We start from the raw sequence: 20,129 nt of genomic DNA, 5'->3' as shown, positions 1-20,129 counted from the left end.
AAATGTTCACATAGCTGCTGTTCAAAAGGATAGAAAGATACAAAATAAGCCTTGTTGACTTTATTTCCCTTTTAAAAAAATGAGTGACAAGTTTTAATTACTGAATAAATAGAATTCCAATGTAATTATATGCCTAGACAAACACTGTTAATGTTCACAAAAACTAGTCCACACATGTATTTCAAAAAGTTACTTTGAAAGAATAATAGAAGGGCAGAAAAAATACACAACTGCAGATTCTAGTCTGCCCACCTAACTTGTCTAACTTCTCAGAGGCAATCACCCTCACGGGTTTCTTGCATATTTTAGCAATTAATTCTATGCATACACCTATGTTTACTTAGAGCATACCTTTGTTTTACACAAATGGCAGCATACTATACCTATAGTTTGCAACTTTTTTCTCATTTAATCACCTTGGAAAAATTTCTTGCCAGTGCCACAATACTGTCTCATTCTTTGCATAGTGTTCCATTTTTATAGAACTCTCTGCTACTTGTTCATTAATCTTATTTTGTATCCCTTTGTCTTACTTTGTATCTTTTGTCTGTGTGGTACAGTGAGTTTTGCTGACAGAGGAAAAAAATTCTTTTATGAATCAAGTCAAGCCCCTAAGCTGTAGCCAAAGAATAACAAAGATGAGCTGCACCTAAGGGAGAAAGCATGGAGAATTACTGATCTGGTCACAACGTGATTGTACGTTCCATCACCCAGCTGTGTAAGCCTGGACACTCCCTTAAGCAATCTGGATTGATGAAGTGATTTCTAAGATCCTTTTCAGCAATAAAGTTCTAAGATTTGGAATTCCTGAGAAGTTGCAGCTAACACATACTGCTTAATATTTTAAAGTTTTAACATTAAAAACGTCTCATTTGGTCTCAATCAGGTCAGCTAAAAAGATAAAAATATTTTGAATTTAAAATAAACTCTTAACATCAGAAATTATGACCAAGGAAATAATTTTAAAACTTCCTAAAGGGTTTATTTTCTAGTTTTCTAGATAGAATTTAACTGCAACGAGAGCCATCTCAAATCAGAAAGCTAGCATCAGCTCTCAACTGTCCGTGCCCTGAATTACCTCTGTAGTTTTGCAGCAACCCTATAAAGTACAAGTTTAAAGATGAGGAAAATAAGCTTCATAAAGATTAAGTTTCTTAACTTGCATAAGGTGATCCAGTTTGCTTCCCAAATAAACTGAATTAAAATGAACAGTCATTGGAAGATTATAATCTCAGTTTTAACTTCCAAGTTTTCTACATGATTCTGGATATATACTTTGCACCAATTCTCTTAATGGTTTAAAAGAAAAAAAAAAACAACCAAGGTTTATCTAAAAGCTGACTGTAAGTACTGTTCCAACTAACAGAGGTTTTGTCTTTTTTTTTTTTCTTCCCAAGGGAAAAGCAATCATTAAAGAATTTCTTTGCTTAATGTAAGTAACCAAAAATGAAAAAAAAATCTAATAATCTGGCTAAAGTAACTTCCTTTTCTAACAGACCATCTTTACACTTTTTTTGACCTGAGTAACTTCAGTATCTCTTCCTAAAGACACCTAGGAAAGAGTTATTTTTCATATACTTTTCCTTTTTTATTTATTGTAATCTGCTTTTCATATCTGAAATTAATCCAACTCCAAAAACAGGATATGGATGAATTATTTTAACAGAAAATTATTTTCTCCATAATTTAAAATGCACCAACTTGACGCACTCAGATTGCTTTAGATGAGCACATCTGTGTTCAGTAAATATATCTGGTCTTTTTTCAATGATGCTGCAATAGAATTACTAGGTACAAAACAAAGAATGGCACAGATCCACATACAATGGCTCATTGTCTTCAATGATGACAACATAATTGGGATCTCTCCTGTATTTGTTCTTGAAAATTTTTTTCTCTTTAGAAAAGGGTAAGTGAAAAGCATTTAGTGGGGAAAACTAATTGGGTTGAAGTTTAGCTGTAGGTATAAATTAAAACATCTGAATATTTTCTGACATTGAAAAAAAGGGGGCGGGGGGCAGTGAATGCCAAGAAAAACCAAGATCAGATCAAACAAACGTGTTTTGGATGAATCACAAAATAATCCAAATTACTATCATCTGATCCAACTCAGTCCTGATTATACATCAAAACAACCTCAGAGGTCTATCAAATACATATACTATATAGCAAACCCCAAGCATACTGAATCCAAGTCTGCAAAGTTGGGGCCTAAACATCTGTGTTTTGAAAAGCTCAAAAAGATATAGATGTCGGTTGCTCACCTTTTCCTAATCTGAATCCTGATTTTAAAAATTATCCATGCTGATGTTCCCATGTGCCTCAGAGGGAGAGGATTCTATTTAAAAGCTCCAGGAGACCTGACTGGCATGAGTTATTTCATACCTTTTCCCAGTGACTGTTCAGGGATGGACAGGTCTAAGCCACTTTAAATTAATGAGACCCAAGGATTTGGTGGCAAATTCTGGGAAATCTTTTGCATATTAAAAGAAGGCCCTTGGAATCCAGCCTGACTCCTCCACTGCATGTAAATGAAGATGCACATGGCTCAAACTGCTATTGGCAATCATCCCATGACCACGAGGGTAGCCAGCCTTAGGATGATGCCAATGCTGCAGTTGAAAATGGGAGAAAAAACCCTAGAGGCTCTTGGTGACACTACTGAATCACTGGATCAGAAATACTGAAGCCCATTCTATCAGTAGACTAAATATATAATGATTCAATACATTTTATTAAGTCATTTTAAGTTGGATTTTTTTGCTATTTGCATCTGAAAACTAGAGTGGTCCCACCCAATACAGCAGTCTTTGAATCATAAAAATCTGTATTAAATAGAAACCATAAATAACAATTCCTATTTATTTAATCCATAAGCCTAAGATTTTTCTTTCCTATTTTAACAAATAATCTTCTAAAAAATAATTTGTTATACTCTTCCAATATTTGAACTGAATTGTATTTTAAAGTTTATATTCATTGCATTCACTTCATTATTTATTCCAAGTTTTTGCTATAGGCTTTATCTTGAATGTGTAGGACCATTCGCCGTGCATAGAAGTCCCTGTATTCCTCTGGTAATTCAGCCAGTGTTTTTAAAGCTCTGTCCAAAATTTGTGCAGCTCTTGATGCTGCTGTAGGATCTTTGTTTCCATAGGTATCTGTTTTATCATAGCATTCAGATGGAAGATGCTTCCAAAAGACATTCACTCCCACTCCAAACTCTTCAGAAATTACGTTATGGAACCATAAAGCTGGAGAAAGTTTAAAGAAAAAAAACAAGTTAAAAATAAAACCTAGAGTAAAAAAAAAAAAAAAAAGAAACAAACCAAAATGTCAGTGAAATATCACAAATTGCATATAGCCAATGTAAGAAATTCTTGTAACTAGATCCCTTCGTTAGCACACTCCTGATTTTAACAGAATCATTTTAACTTTTATGAATTGCCAACCAATTTAAAGTGTCAATAACACAACTCTACTTTTAAAACCTTTGGAAAATAGCAATTTTCCCCTTTAACTTGAAAGACATAATAAAGTTATATTTGTTTTGTAAGTTCTGTAATTTGGGGCTATGTTTTGTTACTTGTTTACACTTCCTGAGTCATACAACCACATCAAAAGTGTTTATTTTTTGTACACAGAACATTTCAATTATTTGAGGAGTATCTTTGACCTTTTCCGCCTCAGCACAGTACTTTTGTTCTCATATTTTTGTTCTCAAAGACCTCCTATTCAAGCTGAATTTGGTTTTCTAACTTGCTTAAATTTGCATTCATTGTAGCTTCCTTAGTTTTATATTAAGCTAATGCAATTATAAATATCTTATATTTCTTTCGGCTCCTGTACAGTAAGTGTATAAAACTAAAGCAAATATTGTGGTGGAGAGGATGAATAAGTATCATCATATGATAGAGCTGATTAATTTTTCACTTCCTTTAGAACATTTATTTGTTTTCAATTGAATCTAAATGTTTTCAATCTATAGGTGCCACAGGAATATGAAAGCAACATCACAATATATAACCAAGATGAAATAATAGTCATGTCAATGGGGTACTTGGGTGGCTAAGCTGGTTAAGCATCTGGTCTGCCTTCGGCTCATGTCATGATCTCAGGGTCCTGGGATGGAGCCCTGAGTTGGGCTCCCTGCTCAGTGGGGAGTCTGCTTCTCCTTCTCCCTCTGTACCCCAACCCTGCCCCAGCTTGTGCTCTCTTTCTCAAATAAATAAAATCTTAAAAAAAATACTAGCCACATCAAAAAATGTTTAATCTTGTGAATGGGAGAAAGTAAGATGCTAAATTTTAGAAACAAATTCATTCTAAGAGTGCTCTAGGAAAAACAAAAGCTTAAAATATTTTGATTTGCAAAACTAGTTTCAAACATGGATTTAATCTTAACTATTCTTTCAGAATCTTTTTTCCTTATTCAATATAACAGGAAAAAAGCTAACCATTCTGTTAAATTTAAATGCAAAGACAGGGGTTTTGCTTTTATTTCAAAATACATGCAAATGTTAAGTATTTCTGGCTTTTTAAAGTAGTATACAGAATAAGAGAAAACCGCATAGCTCTTAACCACTCTAAAGATACAAAACCAAAAAAATTTAAATAATGGCAACGCATTTAAGGACTAGTATGCTGGTTGTTTACAAAGAACTTATGAATAAGAAATTAATGATTCAATTTTTATAGATAGTTATGTTAAGGACATTGTATCAGGCCCCTTGGAGAATATAAAGATTACCAAAACAGTTCCTTGTCCTCAAGCAATTTATAAGGTAACCCTAAATGAGATAATCATATATATTTTTAAAGATTTTATTTGTTTATTTCACAGAGAGAGAGAGAACACAGAGCAAGGGGAGCAGCAGGCAGAGGGAGAGGGAGAAGCAGGCTCCTCGCTGAGCAGAGAGCCTGCACAGGGCTCGATCCCAGAACCCTGGGATCATAACCTGAGCCAAAGGCAGACACTTAACCAACTGAGACACCCAGGCACTCCGAGATCATATTCTTATTAATACTTCTTAAAAAAAAAAAACTTCTTTAATTCTGTCACTGAAAAGAGGTATTAATGATTAAAATATATTAACTTAGATGTGAGAAATACGACTATATAATTTGTTAATACATTCCTTTTATCTTATGATTTTTATAATCTTCACGTATTCACTTTTGAATAATTAGATGTTAGTTGCATCACTAACAACTAATGCCTATTAATTGTGCAAAGTGGCACTAATTCAGACCACAGAAAATAATGCACACAAAAGACATTACAGGTGTTGAGATTTTAACAATCTCTAGTCTGTTTTGGCTTTGAAATATATTTACCGTTTCTTGGTAAATATTTAAGTGACAGTTCTAAAATTTGCAAATATTTTATTATTTTTATAAAAGATCTATTTATTTATCTTAGAGAAAGATGGGGGGGTGAAGAGGGAGAGAGAAAGGAGTCTTAAGCAGACTCTGCACTGAGTGTGGAGCCCGACGTGGGGCTCAATCTTAGAACTCTGAAATCAGGACTTGAGCTGAAACTAAGGTTTGGATGCTTAACCGACTGTGCTACCCAAGAGCCCCAATATGCAAATATTTTAGAAATGATTAAAAACAACCACCAGGTATAATCTTCTCCCAGATATAATGTATCTTGTTTAATGTCATTTAATAAGATAGAAGTATAATGTTATAAGTTGCCTTTGAAAAGCAAGACTATTAATTTTATAAGAATGTGCTTAGCATACTTTAAACAATGGTATATAAAAATCAACTTGTATAGAATACATATAACAAATATACTTTTGAACTAAAACAGTCATATAATGGATGAGTGAGAGTACAGATTTTATAAATAGGAAATGAATGAAGTCTAGAAATCTTACCAGGAATGAATAATACATCTCCAGCTTTAAGGGAACATTCATACCTTCTGGCCTTGGAAAACAGTGGATATTTAGCTAAGTCTGGGTTATCTATATCCAGGACTTCTGACTTAGTACCTGAAAAGTTCCCAAAAACATGATGATAGAGATTAAAGCAAAGTTAGCGTTTCTTAAAAGGTAATCACAAATATAAACTTGAAAATTTATTCTTTTCTGTACAATTATTTATTGTATCCACAGTGTAAGAACAATTACTATTCTCCTGAAACCTAAAACAATATTCAATGACCACCCCCAACCCTTTATGACTATTGACATCTATGTAGTATAATTAAAACTTAAAATTTTATTGTTCACATAGCCTATCATTACATATATACCCATGGAGAACACAAATACATGATAATTAGAAATAAGCCCTACAATGTTTCTCTATGAAAGTAAAAGATTTCTCAAAAAGAGTAAGTGAATAGACTAGACTTTAGAAATGTAAACTTAAAAAAAAGTACCTGATAAATATAAATACTGGGCATCTCGAGGACTGAACAGTACAACACGTTTTTTTCCTGTCACTTGTATTAAGAAGTTATCCATTACCTGAAGGCCAATAAGAACTTATGGATAAACATTATCTAAAATTTAAATAAAACTAATGGTATTCCAAACAGTTAAATGTAAATCTCATTCCTTTAGTAAGACTTGATTCACATTATCTACAACTCTTAGAGAAATATTCTAATCTAACAATGCAAACATTTGTATTGTAAATGCAACTGCGCCTTTATTAAATATATTCCTGCAGCTCTGCCTTAAAATGGGAAGGACTGGAAATCTGAGAACTATCTGCTCTTGCCCCACCATTCTGACAGAGAGGGTAGTTTCACCTATTTGAAGCTCCCCTTGGTTAGTACTTACTTAACTGCCAAGGAATGCTATACAGCCAACATTAGAAACAGATGGAAAGCACTTAGAAAAATTAAGTGTTGGGAAAACACAAGGTACTACTATAATCAACCACTGCTAAACTCTTTTAATATATGGCCAACCATAATTTAGTTATAGGCATCTTGATTTCCAAATTATCTCTACAGAATTATAATCTGGCAAATTTTCTTGATGTACTTATTAATGGAGTAATCTTGATTATTTCTGCATACTCAAGGGTACACTTTATGGAAAATAGTAAAAGGCAGAGTTACATAATTCTCAGCAAAGGAATTAAAATATATGCTAAGCAAGATATATTCGTAATTACTTACATACTGCTCCCACCTAACCATTTCTCCTTTCACTACAAACCCTTTTCTTATGTAAACCTTAACTATATAACTATGTAACAAGCATTTCTTTGAGTTATTTTTAATAAAAGTTTCATAGAATTCTATTATAAATCTAGACAAAAGTGATACTAGTTAAAATTTAAAATAGTCACATAATTAAAAATATTATTTAAGTTACCACATCATTTTCTCACTATATCATTTATATAAAACCTTTAAAAAATATGCTAAGAATTCATGTCTATCTCATTTAGTTATTATGTTAAAAATCTTCCCAAGGGGCCCTCGGCTGAATTATAACATGCTTATAAAACTTAATATAGCTTGATTTAGAACTTCTTAAAAAATTATTTTATCTTTAGAAACCTACTAGGTATTGCTTTAGCTTCCTAAATTTCTCCACCCAACACCAAACCATACATAATACTATACTTTTAGTGTGTTTAAAATATTTATATATACATACTTGATGCAAATAAAATTATAATACCCCAGAATAAATGATCACGGACAATATTCTATACATCTTGTTGCTCAAAAAATATAGTGGACAGTTCACATTCTCCAGGGATGTATAATCTAAGACCTTCAGATATCCCCAAATTCTTAGAACTGGAAATCGCTCTCCATAAACTTCTGCCTTTCTCTTGAATAACAGTTCCATCTAGTCATGTGTATCATTTCCACATCCTCATTGTCACAACTTTATTGCTTCTTCATTGTACAATTTTCCCCCTCATCTGGTGGCCATTTATCACATATAAAAAAAACCACTAAATAAAACTTCACACAAAATACAATGAATCAAGACCACTACCACAAAGAAATGCAAATGTGAGAAAACTAACTAGGCTGTAGCATTAGCTAAATCATTTACTCCCGTATCATCAACTTGCAGAGCACCAGTTTTCAAATCTCATCTTTCAGCAAATTTTGCCTCCCAGATCTTTAGGGTATTCTACAGAAAGTTGAAACTGTAAATGTTATATCTATAGATGCTAAATATCTACTATAGATTTGGATTTCTCATTTATGTAGCATACATCATAGTGGGTCCAAAGCTGTAATCCTGGCGAGCTAATTCGAAAAACACTGGAAAAGAACTGCTCCTCTTTGAAAAATTTTGGAAACTTGATATCTCCTTCCAGTAAAGGAAACTGCTTTCTGATATCTGCAACATCCTGTATTGAGAGAAACACTGTAAAAATTTTAATAATAAATGCAGTATTGGTATAATACTTGTTTTACCTCAGGCTGCCATCAGAGCCTATGATATTAAGGAGGAACGGAGTAAAACTCTATTCATTGCTTTAAAATACTAGTTGGTGACCACAGTCAATATATGATCTTTCTAATGAAGGAACAACAGACTATGTAATAGATTGCAGATTCAACAATATTGTACAGTTAAGCTTAATATGCCTCATTAATAATAGGTTCTTCTTATTTAAGCAACAATCATACAATTGCCATCTACTCCAATATTAAGTATTTAAAATTTAGGAGTTAACAATTTTAACTATGTAAAACCTGTGGATTTTACTGAGAGAGGAGACTAAAAGAAGTTAAAGAACTAAATAAGGACATAATAGGAAAAAACAGAATATTACTTCATCATTTTAGGGACCAATACTTAATACTGCAGCCATATTAATTTGATTCTCAATACATGTCAAAGCTTATATTAGTGAATTACTCAATATTTTAATAATTATCTTAGATTATGTTTTATTGGCTAAATGACCATCTGTAAAATACATAGTAGAAAAGATTTTTTAATTGTGTAAAGGTTAGAGTAGATGACTTTAAACATCTATTAAAAGATACTATGGTCCTGCTTAAAATTAAAAGCTAAGTAATCAACTTTTAATAATTTTACTTTTTTTCTTTTAAAGATTCATTTATTTATCGTAGAAAAGAGAGCATGTGCGTGCAAATGGGAGAGGAGAAAAAGAGAGGGAGAAACCTCAAGTAGACTCCCTGCAAAGCACAGAGCCTGCTTAGGACTTGATCCTAGGACCCTGAGATCATGACCTGAGTCCAAATCAAGAATCGGCCATTCAGCTGACTGAGCCACCCAGGCACCCCTAATTGTTTTATTTTTATTCAAGGGCACAAATCATTGAGAAAAGAATGGGAAAAAAAGAAGCAGGTCGTATGTCAGGCAATAAGTATAAAAAGTACAGGGCCAGTTAAAATATATACATCCATTAGGTTTTAAGCCTTTGTTTTACATTCAGAATTCTTACCTTTCTAGGGTCTTCTCCAAGTGACCGTAAGTAGTACTTCTCATCCTTAAACATCCCAAAGAAAAGTAACATAAATATTCATTTAAAAATAACAGAAAGTAAAAGACGGAAGGAATTAAGTCTTAAAAACCTAACCCAGTTGTTTTCAAAAGAGCTCCATTTTCTTTTCCTTTCTACTAATGCTCTCTGGTGGCCATATAAAGAAATGTCTTTATATGCTGCTTGTAATAATGGCTGGATCCACAAAATATTATATAAAATAAATTTGAAAGGCAACATATATTTACTACATCTAAAACACAATGCTTAATTTGGACTTTAACTTATTTAGACTCTTAACAATAAGACTTAAAAAGAATTCTCATTTGTGTAACACACAAGATCTCAAGGTACTGTTGTGGCCAATAACAAACTTCTTAATATAATGCAAATGCAGAGTAGGAAATAAATATGATAATTTATACAGTAATACATTTTTTAAAAATCTAGAACGCTGCATTTTATCAAGTTAAGCCTATCACTGATCATATAAATTCTCAAGCCAAATCCTTTAGAGTCAACTCATATATGAATTAGAAATGTCATTTCACAAAAAAAAAAAGAAATATGTCATTTCAGAGTAGTAAATTTATGTTGATACTTTTAAAAACTGCCAATTATTCTTCACTTAGTAGCTATAGTAAGGAACTGTCTGAATTATAACACACTACTGTTATCTGCGTTTCCTCTAAGAATTAGAGAACTCAGATACGGGGTCAAGCACAAAAGCAATCCAACTCAGAGTTCTGCCTCTTTTATACATATACTGACTATTATAACACAAAATTCAAAATCCATGTTATTTACCTTAGCAACATATTTTAAATCTATGGCTAAAAATTTAAATCAACTCTCAGATCCAGTGTTTTTTTAAGTAGCATCAGATAATTTCTATAAATTTATTATTGGCTAAATAGGTTTCAAAGTATGTTTTTCAAAATTCTGAGGGTTTTTTTTTTTTTTTTTTTTTTTTTTTTTTGCCAGTTCTAATGTTTTCGGATTGGGAAAAAAAAAATGAATGGGGCAGACACAGAGATATACTGCTCAGAACCCCTTCAAGAAAGAATTTACCACTAGTGGCAAAGAGTGTGATTAACTGACAGGTGCTAGCTATGAATTCTTTCAGGTCCACCTCAGCCTTTTATGCTCTTCTTGGGGTAGTCCCAAGCAATGACTGAGCAAGATGGTAAAAGGCCAAGACCTTGTCACCCACACAGGACTCCTCAGACAGGCAGTCTCTGCTCAGGGGTCCACAGTGAGCTAGCAGAGATTCTGCTAGACCTATGTTACTGTCTGATGGCTTCCTCCCACCCAATCCACTCCTGTCCTTTCAAAAGTATTACTCCCCCATAAACCTGTCTGCACTCCTAATTCCATCTTAGCCTCTGCTTCCTGGAAGACTGAGCGGACAGTCTAAATTCATCTTATTTACATACTTTCTCTAATTTTAAGACACAAATATACATGTGTATGCAGTTGACCTTGAGAACTTTCCTATCCAAGAATAATGAGCAGTACAGATTTAAATAGCTGTGAAATGTCAAGTGAAGTAAAAGAAACCAAGGCAAGATAAAGGATTTACATCTAAAAAGTATGGAAAGTATGTAAATAAGATGAATACACAGTTAGTTCAGATACAGTCAGTGGAATCCGTTTCAGCAGACAATCTAATCCTACCGTAGACTCACAGACCTGCAGAGCTTGAGGGATCCCGGTGGTAGTCTAGTATAACCACCACCTGTTGTGAGAACGGTGAGTAGCAGCACCTGTCACAACCAAACCGGCCACCAGCCTGGCTGGCTCAGATGCAGACAACAGCTTTATTCAAAGCTTAAAAAGCAGTTTATTTTTAAAATGTGCTTTTGAGATAACAGTGAATTTTTTAAAAATATATATATGCCTCCACGCTTTATCTCAAGAAACTTAAATTGGATTATTTAAAATTGGACTATAATGTAAATAAGTAGAATTCTTCTGCATTTAATCCTGAATAAATGTTATAACAAATACAACAAAAATCACGTTGATAATAATATAGAGGTAGTTTTAATAGCCAATAAGATACGAAAATAAAGTTCTCCTTCAGCATTTGAACTTTATGTATCAGACTAAAGCATTTTCAAAGAGAGTATTATTAATCACTAACATTTAGTGAGTAGTTTCCACATGTCAGGCATTGTGCTAAGTACTCTACAGATTTTATTTAGTTAACTATCACAAAAACCTTATCAAATAGGAACTATTATTGTTCCTATCTCACAGATGAGTATACTGAGGTACAGAAAAATAATTTAGTCAATGTTTGAGATCTAATAAACAGCAAAACTACATCTATGGCATATACAACCGAACCTTAAAAACAGCTATCAGAGAAGGCTATAGCTCTTGTATCTAATGTTCTTGTATAAGAAAATCCAACTAGGGGATCCCTGGGTGGCGCAGCGGTTTGGCGCCTGCCTTTGGCCCAGGGCGCGATCCTGGAGACCCGGGATCAAATCCCACATCGGGCTCCCGGTGCGTGGAGCCTGCTTCTCCCTCTGCCTGTGTCTCTGCCTCTCTCTCTCTCTCTCTCTGTGACTATCATAAATAAATAAAAATTAAAAAAAAAAAAAAAAAAAGAAACTTTAAAAAAAAAAAAAAAAAAAAGAAAATCCAACTAGTATATACATATTAATGCTTCTTAAAGAAAATCCATTCAAAGCACTTACCTTTGAAATAAAGAATTCTTCATGCTTTTCTTCAGCTGCCCTCTGAACCAACTTATCAAAAGGTAAAGTTCTGAAATAAACACAAAAGAAGTCTTGGACCTAATAGTAAATCAACTAGTCATACCCTTATCAGTATATATATAGGCTTGTTGGAGTTGTATATATCCTTCTATTTTACAATATCCATAATTTTATTATAATTATGTGTAATTCTAAACTTTCAAAATTCATTTAGCAGTGTGCTTATTTGACCTAGATTGTCTAAAATTATGATTTCAAAAATTAAAGACTTTTAAATCTATAGGACAGATGAATCCTTTTATGTTAATATCTGCCTATTCCAAGTTACTGTTAGAAAAAGGTTTCTATGGTATCTGGTTACATCTGGATATAAACAAACTTTCAAACTTACTACTTCAAGTGTCATGGCAAAACAAGTCCTGTGACTAAGGAATCGGACAAAATACTAAGTGCTATTTTGGAAGAGACAGTAGGCAAATGGTCCAGTGAAGATCAAGTCCTTCACTCTCTCACTGATCTTCCTGCCTTTTGGCACTACCACAGAAAACAGAAGCCCACAACATTGCTCTCAATCTTCTTCACCACTCCATCATTTTAAGAATTCTGAGGAAAAAAAAAAAAAAGAAAAAAAAAAAAAAGAATTCTGAGGAATACCTTAAGGAGAATTCAGAGAAGTGACCAAGTTTTATTCTTCCTCCATATTTCTGTTCAAATGGCTATCTCCTAATCTCATTTTAAACAAGGTTGAACATCACAGAAGGAGTTCATTTCCTTTTAGCTCACTCTTGAGAACCTGGAGGGCTACCATTTCTTTGGTTCCATCCAGTCCCTTCAACATTCTAGAATCAAAAGTACTGACCCCTATATGAAGATGACAACAGTAACATCAAGACAATGAAGTCCTCAAAAGCATCTGGGTCAAAAGCCTCTCCCCACAACTGCCACTGCACTCCAGCTTCCAAACCTCTGATTAAGAGTAGTGGTCTTTTCTCTCTCTCCTTTTGTTTTAGTCCTTTCACTCTTACCACCAAATCTTTCTACTTGGAATCTGTACTGAGGAAGTGAGGAGAAAGTGTTAGCAAAAACCCTTTCTCCTTATCTATAAGATGACCTTGGGCTTACCTTTTCCTAGCAATGTTTTTGTAGAAACCTACTGGGTTAAGATAAATGTGAATGCCTGCTGTGATATCAGTTAACCATGTTTATTGTAAAAATGACTCTTGATTTGGACTGAAAGGCTGATGAGTGGATTAGAAGTATTTGTTAAAAAGTAAAGGATCTGGCTTCCCTGTGTGTGGTATAACTCTTGTAATTGAGTTTGTCCCTTGTAGGAACACAGAAGCTAAATTTATGTGCCATTTCATATCACTGGTTTCTGTGGACTATGTTGCTTAATTTAGCTAATATGTGTCTGTACCCATCTTTATAATCTTGTTCCCTTGGAAGTAAGCTGTCAGTTGGTGAGACAAAAATGGCTCCTGGATTGGCATAAGGAGTCCCACTGATACTATACTGCTAGTATGTGCTTTCCTGCCTTGTATCTTTTTACAAAGCTAAGTGAATCTAATGCCAGATTATGGACTAGTGGGTCCTGTGGGCGTGAATGTCAATCTGAACTTGAAGACACTGCTGATGATTATGTAGAAGAGTGAGCATTGCAAGAGAGGAGTCTACCATCTGCTCAGACCCATTTGCTACTACAGTTTTTAGTTAATTATATCAACAAATTTACTTGGCATCTTCCTATGCAATGTTTTCCATCTCTGACCTCACCATATACCCTTCATTTCTACCAAAGCAACTCTGCAAGAGTTTGGGGAAAATATGGAAGCCTCTCAGGTCCAGAGCTACCCCTGTAATTGGTGCCGTTGCCCAGGCTTATCTTTTTATGAGGGAAAACTCAAAAGTGTTTCAAAACCTTTATAAGAACAGGGCAGATAGAGTGAAAAAAAAAATCCAGAAGCAGAACTTGGGTGTTCTCAGCAATCTTTTTCCTTAGGAAGTGGTGCCTCTCAGAGCTTCTGCAGAAGCAAAGCTGAGAGGGGGGAAATGAGGTATGAATTAAAAGTTTCTTAGACTCAAGGTTTTATCTATCCTGTGCATGTTTCAAAAAGAAGGACATCTGTTATTTAAGTTTCATTTGTCTGGACTGGGAGACAGACTAGTAAGGGAGATAATATCAAAGAGGGGTTAGGATCATGGGTTCTGTGGAGTCAGGCAAATTTGGGTATAAGTTTGGTTCCATTATTTCAAGCTATATGATCTTGGGCAAGTTACTTAATGTTTTTAAGCCTCCATTTTCTTAATTGTATAATTACTGAAAACAAAACTACCTCATAGATTGTACCTAAATTAAATGATTAATATAACCTAGGATGCATGGCACAGCACCTGATATATATAGTAAGTGTTCAGTAAAGAACAAATGGTGGGGTTAACAACGATACTAAACCATTTCAGCAGCATGAAAGCAGTTACCAACATTTAAAACAAGGAAAAAAATCTTCACTCTTGTGTTCCCCATTTGCAAAAGCTGCTTTGCAAACCAAGATCAGGAATGATAAAAGTATAATAAACAATAAGAGCAAGATGATGACATGAATTAGATGATGTGACAGAGCAGTTAAGCTTATAAGAGTCAGACTGATTTATTTTTTTAAATCTATGACCAGAAGAATACCAACAGTATTTTTTCACCACACATGACTCCTCCCGTTCACAGTACCCTGATTCAGGAAGAACAATGAGAGCCACCCAGAAGAAAGAAGTAAAAGCTAAGACTTGGAAATGTATTGCTCCTCAAATATTTAATAAGCAGACATGCAACTTTAAACTGAAGTGATGATGATGATATATGTGCGTAGGATTTCTTCCTTTCTAGACTCTCTCTGACCTAGATGTCTCCCTTTTTTCCTACTCCCTGGTAACTGCCAAAATGACTAAATCTATTTTTTTCTTGCACTAAGAAAATAATCTTGCAATTCTTCAGTTGCTCTAGTGAAAGGCTTGGAGAAAGCTGGGATAGGAACTATTACATAATGTATGTGATTCAAAAACAAGTTTTGAAAAGTTTATGGAACATGACAAAATAGCAAAGCAATTTTAGATGAAGTTTCAATACCCATTTGTTATGGCTTTGGACTCTCTGGAAAATAAACATCATTAACGGCCGACCTAAAAATGTTCATCATTCCAGCACTTGCTTCCACCTTTTTGATTTAATAAAAAATGAAAAGTTCTTACTCTTAGAAAAACTTACGGCAATTAAATTCAATTCACGGCCTATTAAAAACCAAAACTATAATGGTGGATATTCAAAGGATCAAAAACTAAGAAATGTTTTGGCAAGCTGCTATATGAGCTTGGAAAACTCTAATGAGAAAGGAATGACTCTGGACATTAGAAGCTCTATTTACTCATCTCTAAACTCTGGAAGAACAGTGAGAACTACCTTTCTTTAAAAATCAGTCTTTTGTGAACTACATAGTTTTTCAAAAGACTGAATTTGCTGGAAACTGCCTGTGCTCAGAATATAAAAATTTGTTTTTTTAACATTTTTAATGAAACTTCTGGGAATAAATAACATTAAATCTATAAGATTATTGACATCTGAAACTTTCAAGTTTGGACACTCAGCATCTTTTAACTACCTTACTTTTAAGACATCTCATCTCTAAGCATAAAATGACAACCACAAGGGAAATTAAAAGTATTTAAGGTTATTTTGTCAAAAGAGAAAATTTAATATGATTTTTTGAAAGCTATCCAAGTTGATGAAAAACTATACCAAACATAGCAACTACATGTCCTATATATTTCTGGAGAGAGCAGAAAAAGAAAACATGGGCTTACGCTTCTCTCACAATTAGGAATTAGAAAATCTTCTAAAAATGAGTGCATTAAAAATCAAAGTAAGTTATGAAGGAAAACTTCAGAATTCATTACTCTAGATAATAATTACTAAATGAGGGAAGATCAATTAATTAATAAAGCACTGAATGAGTACAGCATATCCAACATTAGAGGTAATCTAACTCCAGTTCTAGAAATCCAGTTCCTTCCATGGCTCCAGAAGGTATCAGGCATACACCCTATATGAAAAATGGTCTTTGAAAATGTCTTTATATAATTGTTAACAACTCAGAATTCTTGCCTTTTAAAAGCCACTCTTTAAAAATTAGTAAGCTGTTCCATGACTGTATCAAAATAGCCAAAAGATGAAATGCCACACGGTCTTTGTATAATACTATAAAAATATCTTAAAGATTTTAAAGAAGTTATTTGTAGTCCCAGAGTAAACCTCAGAAGAAAATACCTATATACAAAGTTCTTACTAATGAAGTCCATCTGAGCAACTGCAGCAACATGAATCTTTACTTCTTTGCTCCCTCCAACTTGGCTCAGGTAATCCACCGTCCATTTGCTTGTACATGCCCCCAAATCAATTCCTTCCAACACTAGAGGTTTTCTCTGTAAGTTGGAAAAATATACAACAAAAAATTAGGGAAAATGAAAATATATATGGAGTTATATTTGGCAATAGAAGAACAAAAACAGTAAGAAATGATTCTTGATCCTAAGATGCTCAAACAAGTCTTTTGACAATTCATGCTATTAACTAAAATAGGAATAACAGCAATGTAATATACTTAGAACAAAATTTTAACACTAGGAAAACAAATAAAAGGAAATAGTAGTACCATCATTAGCTGAGGACAAAAAATCAATATTATTTAAAGAATTATCAGGGCGACTGGGTGACTCAGTCAGCTGAGCATCCAACTAATGATTTCCACTCAGGTTGTGATCTTATGGGTCATGGGATTGAGTCCTGCTTCTGGGGCTCCAGCACTCAGTGGGGAGTCTGCTCAAGATTCTCTCTCTGCCCTCCCCACCCGCATGCTTGCTATTACTCTCAAATAAATCTTTATAAATCTTTAAAAAAAAGTAGTTTCACAAGCATTATTTATGACAAAAATATAAATGATTAAAATGTATATTTTATAGTCAATATTGTTCTTAACCTTTTATTTTGATACTATTTCAAACTTGTGGAAAAGTTGCAAGAACAAAGAACTCCCATATACTCTCTACTCTGATTCACCAACTGTTAATTTAACATTTGCCCCATTTATTTTACCGTTTGCTCTCACTCTCACTATGTGTGTATAGAGACAAACATATTATTAAAAATTAAATTTTCCTTAACTACTTGAAGGTAAGTTGCTGACATCATACGCCTTCATCTCCAAAAACCTGAGTATATTTCCTGAGAACAAAGACATTTTCTTACTTAGCCACAGAATAATTATCAAAATTACATTTAACACTGACATACTACTACTACTACTACTACTTCACAGTCCATATCCAAATTTTGCTAACTGTCCTAATAATATCCCTTATAGTTGTTGGGTTTTTTTCCTCTTTCTGAGATGCCACATTGCATTTAGTTGCCCTGTCTCTCTTATTCTGTAACAGTTCCTCAGCCTTTTTCTTCCATGACCTTGACATTTTTGAAAAGTATAGGCCAGTTATTTTGTAGAATGCCCTTCAATTTCAGCTTATCTGACGTTTCTTTAATATTCAAGTCACCTACTTTGGGAAGGAATGTGCCAAAGAAGCAATGTTGTGCCCTTCTCAGTGTAGCATATCAGGTAGCACATGATATTGTTTTCTATTTGTGGTGTTAACTTTGATCAACCAGTAATTCCTGCCTGAATTAAGTATGCTATGATGAATGCAAAAAATCATGATTTTTAAAAACTTCATCATCTTCTATATTAGTTGGCATTCTAATGTCAAAATGCTCTAATTTACTTATCTCCACTTATTATTTTTATTCACTTGGTTATAATCTACTGATAAAATGTTGATGCTCAAATTATGTTAGATTTGGCCAGGAGGATCCAAAACAAGCTGGCTATTGTGACTTTACCTGAACACTTCCTTACTTTATAGCAAAAACAAAAAAAACAAAAAAAACAAAAAAAAAACAAAACAAAAAAAAAAACAAAAAAACAAAACACAAAAAAAACAAAAAACCAAAAACCACAACACAGAATCCTTTTATACTTTTTCCATCCCAGCCCTACAGTCATTTCTTCAAGCAGCTCTGGCTTCTTTTAAAGGGAATGCTACTTTGAAACCATGATCTGGGTGTTAAGTGTGTTCATTGCTATTGTGGTATCATTACTTCTACGCTTTCTCAGTGAACAGAGCTGGGAAATACGTGGAAGTCTGTGTATACTCATTTCCCCCTTTCCCAAATACGTGTACACACATACACACACAGACATACACGCAACATAGGTATATACCATATCTACTTATCTCTCTCCAAGCAGACATACATACTATATATACATTTAATTCATGTATATATGAGCCATAATACTGATACCTCCCTTCTGATCTTTTACCATAAGATTCATTTTAATTTTTATTTATATCTCTCTTTAACAGTGAGAAACTTCACTTCCATTATCCTCAATGTTTAATCAATTGCACAAATTCACAATAAGTACTTTCACAATTGCTAAGTCACATCACTATATAAAGCAAGTCTATTAACTAGAGCTCAGTATTTCTTTACAATCATTTTAGTCTTTAGACTGAGGACATAGAGTATTATATTCAAAAGTGACTTGGGTTACTTATCTTTCTTCTCCTTGTTTTTACATTCTATATTAGAATTTTAGGTTTTTAAATCATTCCTCATCCTTGTTAATTTTATTATTACTATTACTTTAGAATTAAAAACATTAATGTGATCCCCAAAGTCCAAACTATACAAAAAGGTCACACCAGTCACATTCTTCCACCTCGTACACAATCAAGCCCTATAATTAGTCTCATTTCTGGTTTATCAATCTGGTTTTTTGTTTTGTTTTGCAACAAGAGCAAAAACATATATACTTCTTTATTTCCCCTTCTTTTTTACACAAAAAGGTGGCATGTTATGTATTTTCTTTTGATTTTTTTTAATTTAAAAATATATCCTGGAAATCACTGCTATCAGTTCATCCTTTTTTACAGCTTTGTATACCACAGTGTAAATGAACAATTTAATCAATCACTCTCCTATGCAAAGTTTTTTTTAGGTTATTTCCAGTAATCCCTAAAGTAAACTCCTAAGAGGGACGGCTGGATCATACAGTAAACACAGAGACAAAGATACCAAATTCCCCTTCACAAGGGTTGAACCACTTGGCATAAAGTATTTGAGTGCCAGTTTCTTCACAGCCTCAAGTATTACAGAGTCACAGAGTATTATTATTAAAAAGTGGCCTTCTGATTTTTGCCAATGATAGATAAGAAATGGTATGTTCAGTGTGGCTTTAAGTTCTGAGTAAAGCTGAACATCTTTTCATGTTTAGAGGCTACAACTGCTCACATTTTATCAGACTTGTGGCCTTTCACACCCCACCCTTTAATTTTTAAAAGTTCTTTACATACATGGGTTTTCACAGCCCTTTTATGAAACATGTTGCAAATATTTTTTTCTCAGCTTGTATTTTTTTTTTAAGATTTTATTTATTTTATTCATGAGAAACAGAGAGAGAGAGGCAGAGACACAGGCGGAGGGAGAAGCAGGCTCCATGCAGGGAGCCTGACAGGGGACTCGATCCCAGGACCCCAGGGTCACACCCCAAGCTGAAGGCAGATGCTCAACCACTGAGCCACCCAGGTATCCCCCCAGCTTGAATTTTATGTATTCAAATTTTAATCTTTCACTACACCTGAATTTTCAGTCACAGTTAAAAAGTCCTTCCACAGATCTACATTATAGAGGAATTTACCCATGTTTCCCTCTGGTACTATATAGTTTCTTTTTTAAAAAATATATTTGCATCTCTGATCCATTTAGAGATAACTCTTGTGTATGGTGTCAGACATAAATATAATTTTATCATTTTTTAAGTGACTATCCAGTTGCCCCAGCATCAT

The 20,129-nt window shown here is 33.7% G+C and overlaps 1 protein-coding gene across 1 annotated transcript in view; it reads right to left on the bottom strand.

Annotated features, from left to right (window-relative positions):
- Window positions 1-2,715: 2,715 nt before the first annotated feature.
- Window positions 2,716-20,129, bottom strand: part of TYW5 (tRNA-yW synthesizing protein 5) — a 20,321-nt gene continuing 2,907 nt past the window's right edge. The window contains exons 2-8 of the mRNA XM_077885744.1: window positions 16,495-16,649; window positions 12,159-12,228; window positions 9,412-9,456; window positions 8,206-8,343; window positions 6,392-6,479; window positions 5,883-5,999; window positions 2,716-3,254 (exon numbers count right to left, since the gene is read on the bottom strand). Of these exons, the coding sequence (XP_077741870.1) occupies window positions 2,998-3,254; window positions 5,883-5,999; window positions 6,392-6,479; window positions 8,206-8,343; window positions 9,412-9,456; window positions 12,159-12,228; window positions 16,495-16,649 (870 nt within the window). The 3' untranslated portion in view covers window positions 2,716-2,997. The remainder of the gene's footprint in view (window positions 3,255-5,882; window positions 6,000-6,391; window positions 6,480-8,205; window positions 8,344-9,411; window positions 9,457-12,158; window positions 12,229-16,494; window positions 16,650-20,129) is intronic.

Source organism: Canis aureus, chromosome 36, assembly GCF_053574225.1.
Source record: "Canis aureus isolate CA01 chromosome 36, VMU_Caureus_v.1.0, whole genome shotgun sequence".
Taxonomy (NCBI): Eukaryota; Metazoa; Chordata; class Mammalia; order Carnivora; family Canidae; genus Canis; species Canis aureus.
This window is presented reverse-complemented; position numbering and strand designations above follow the sequence as displayed.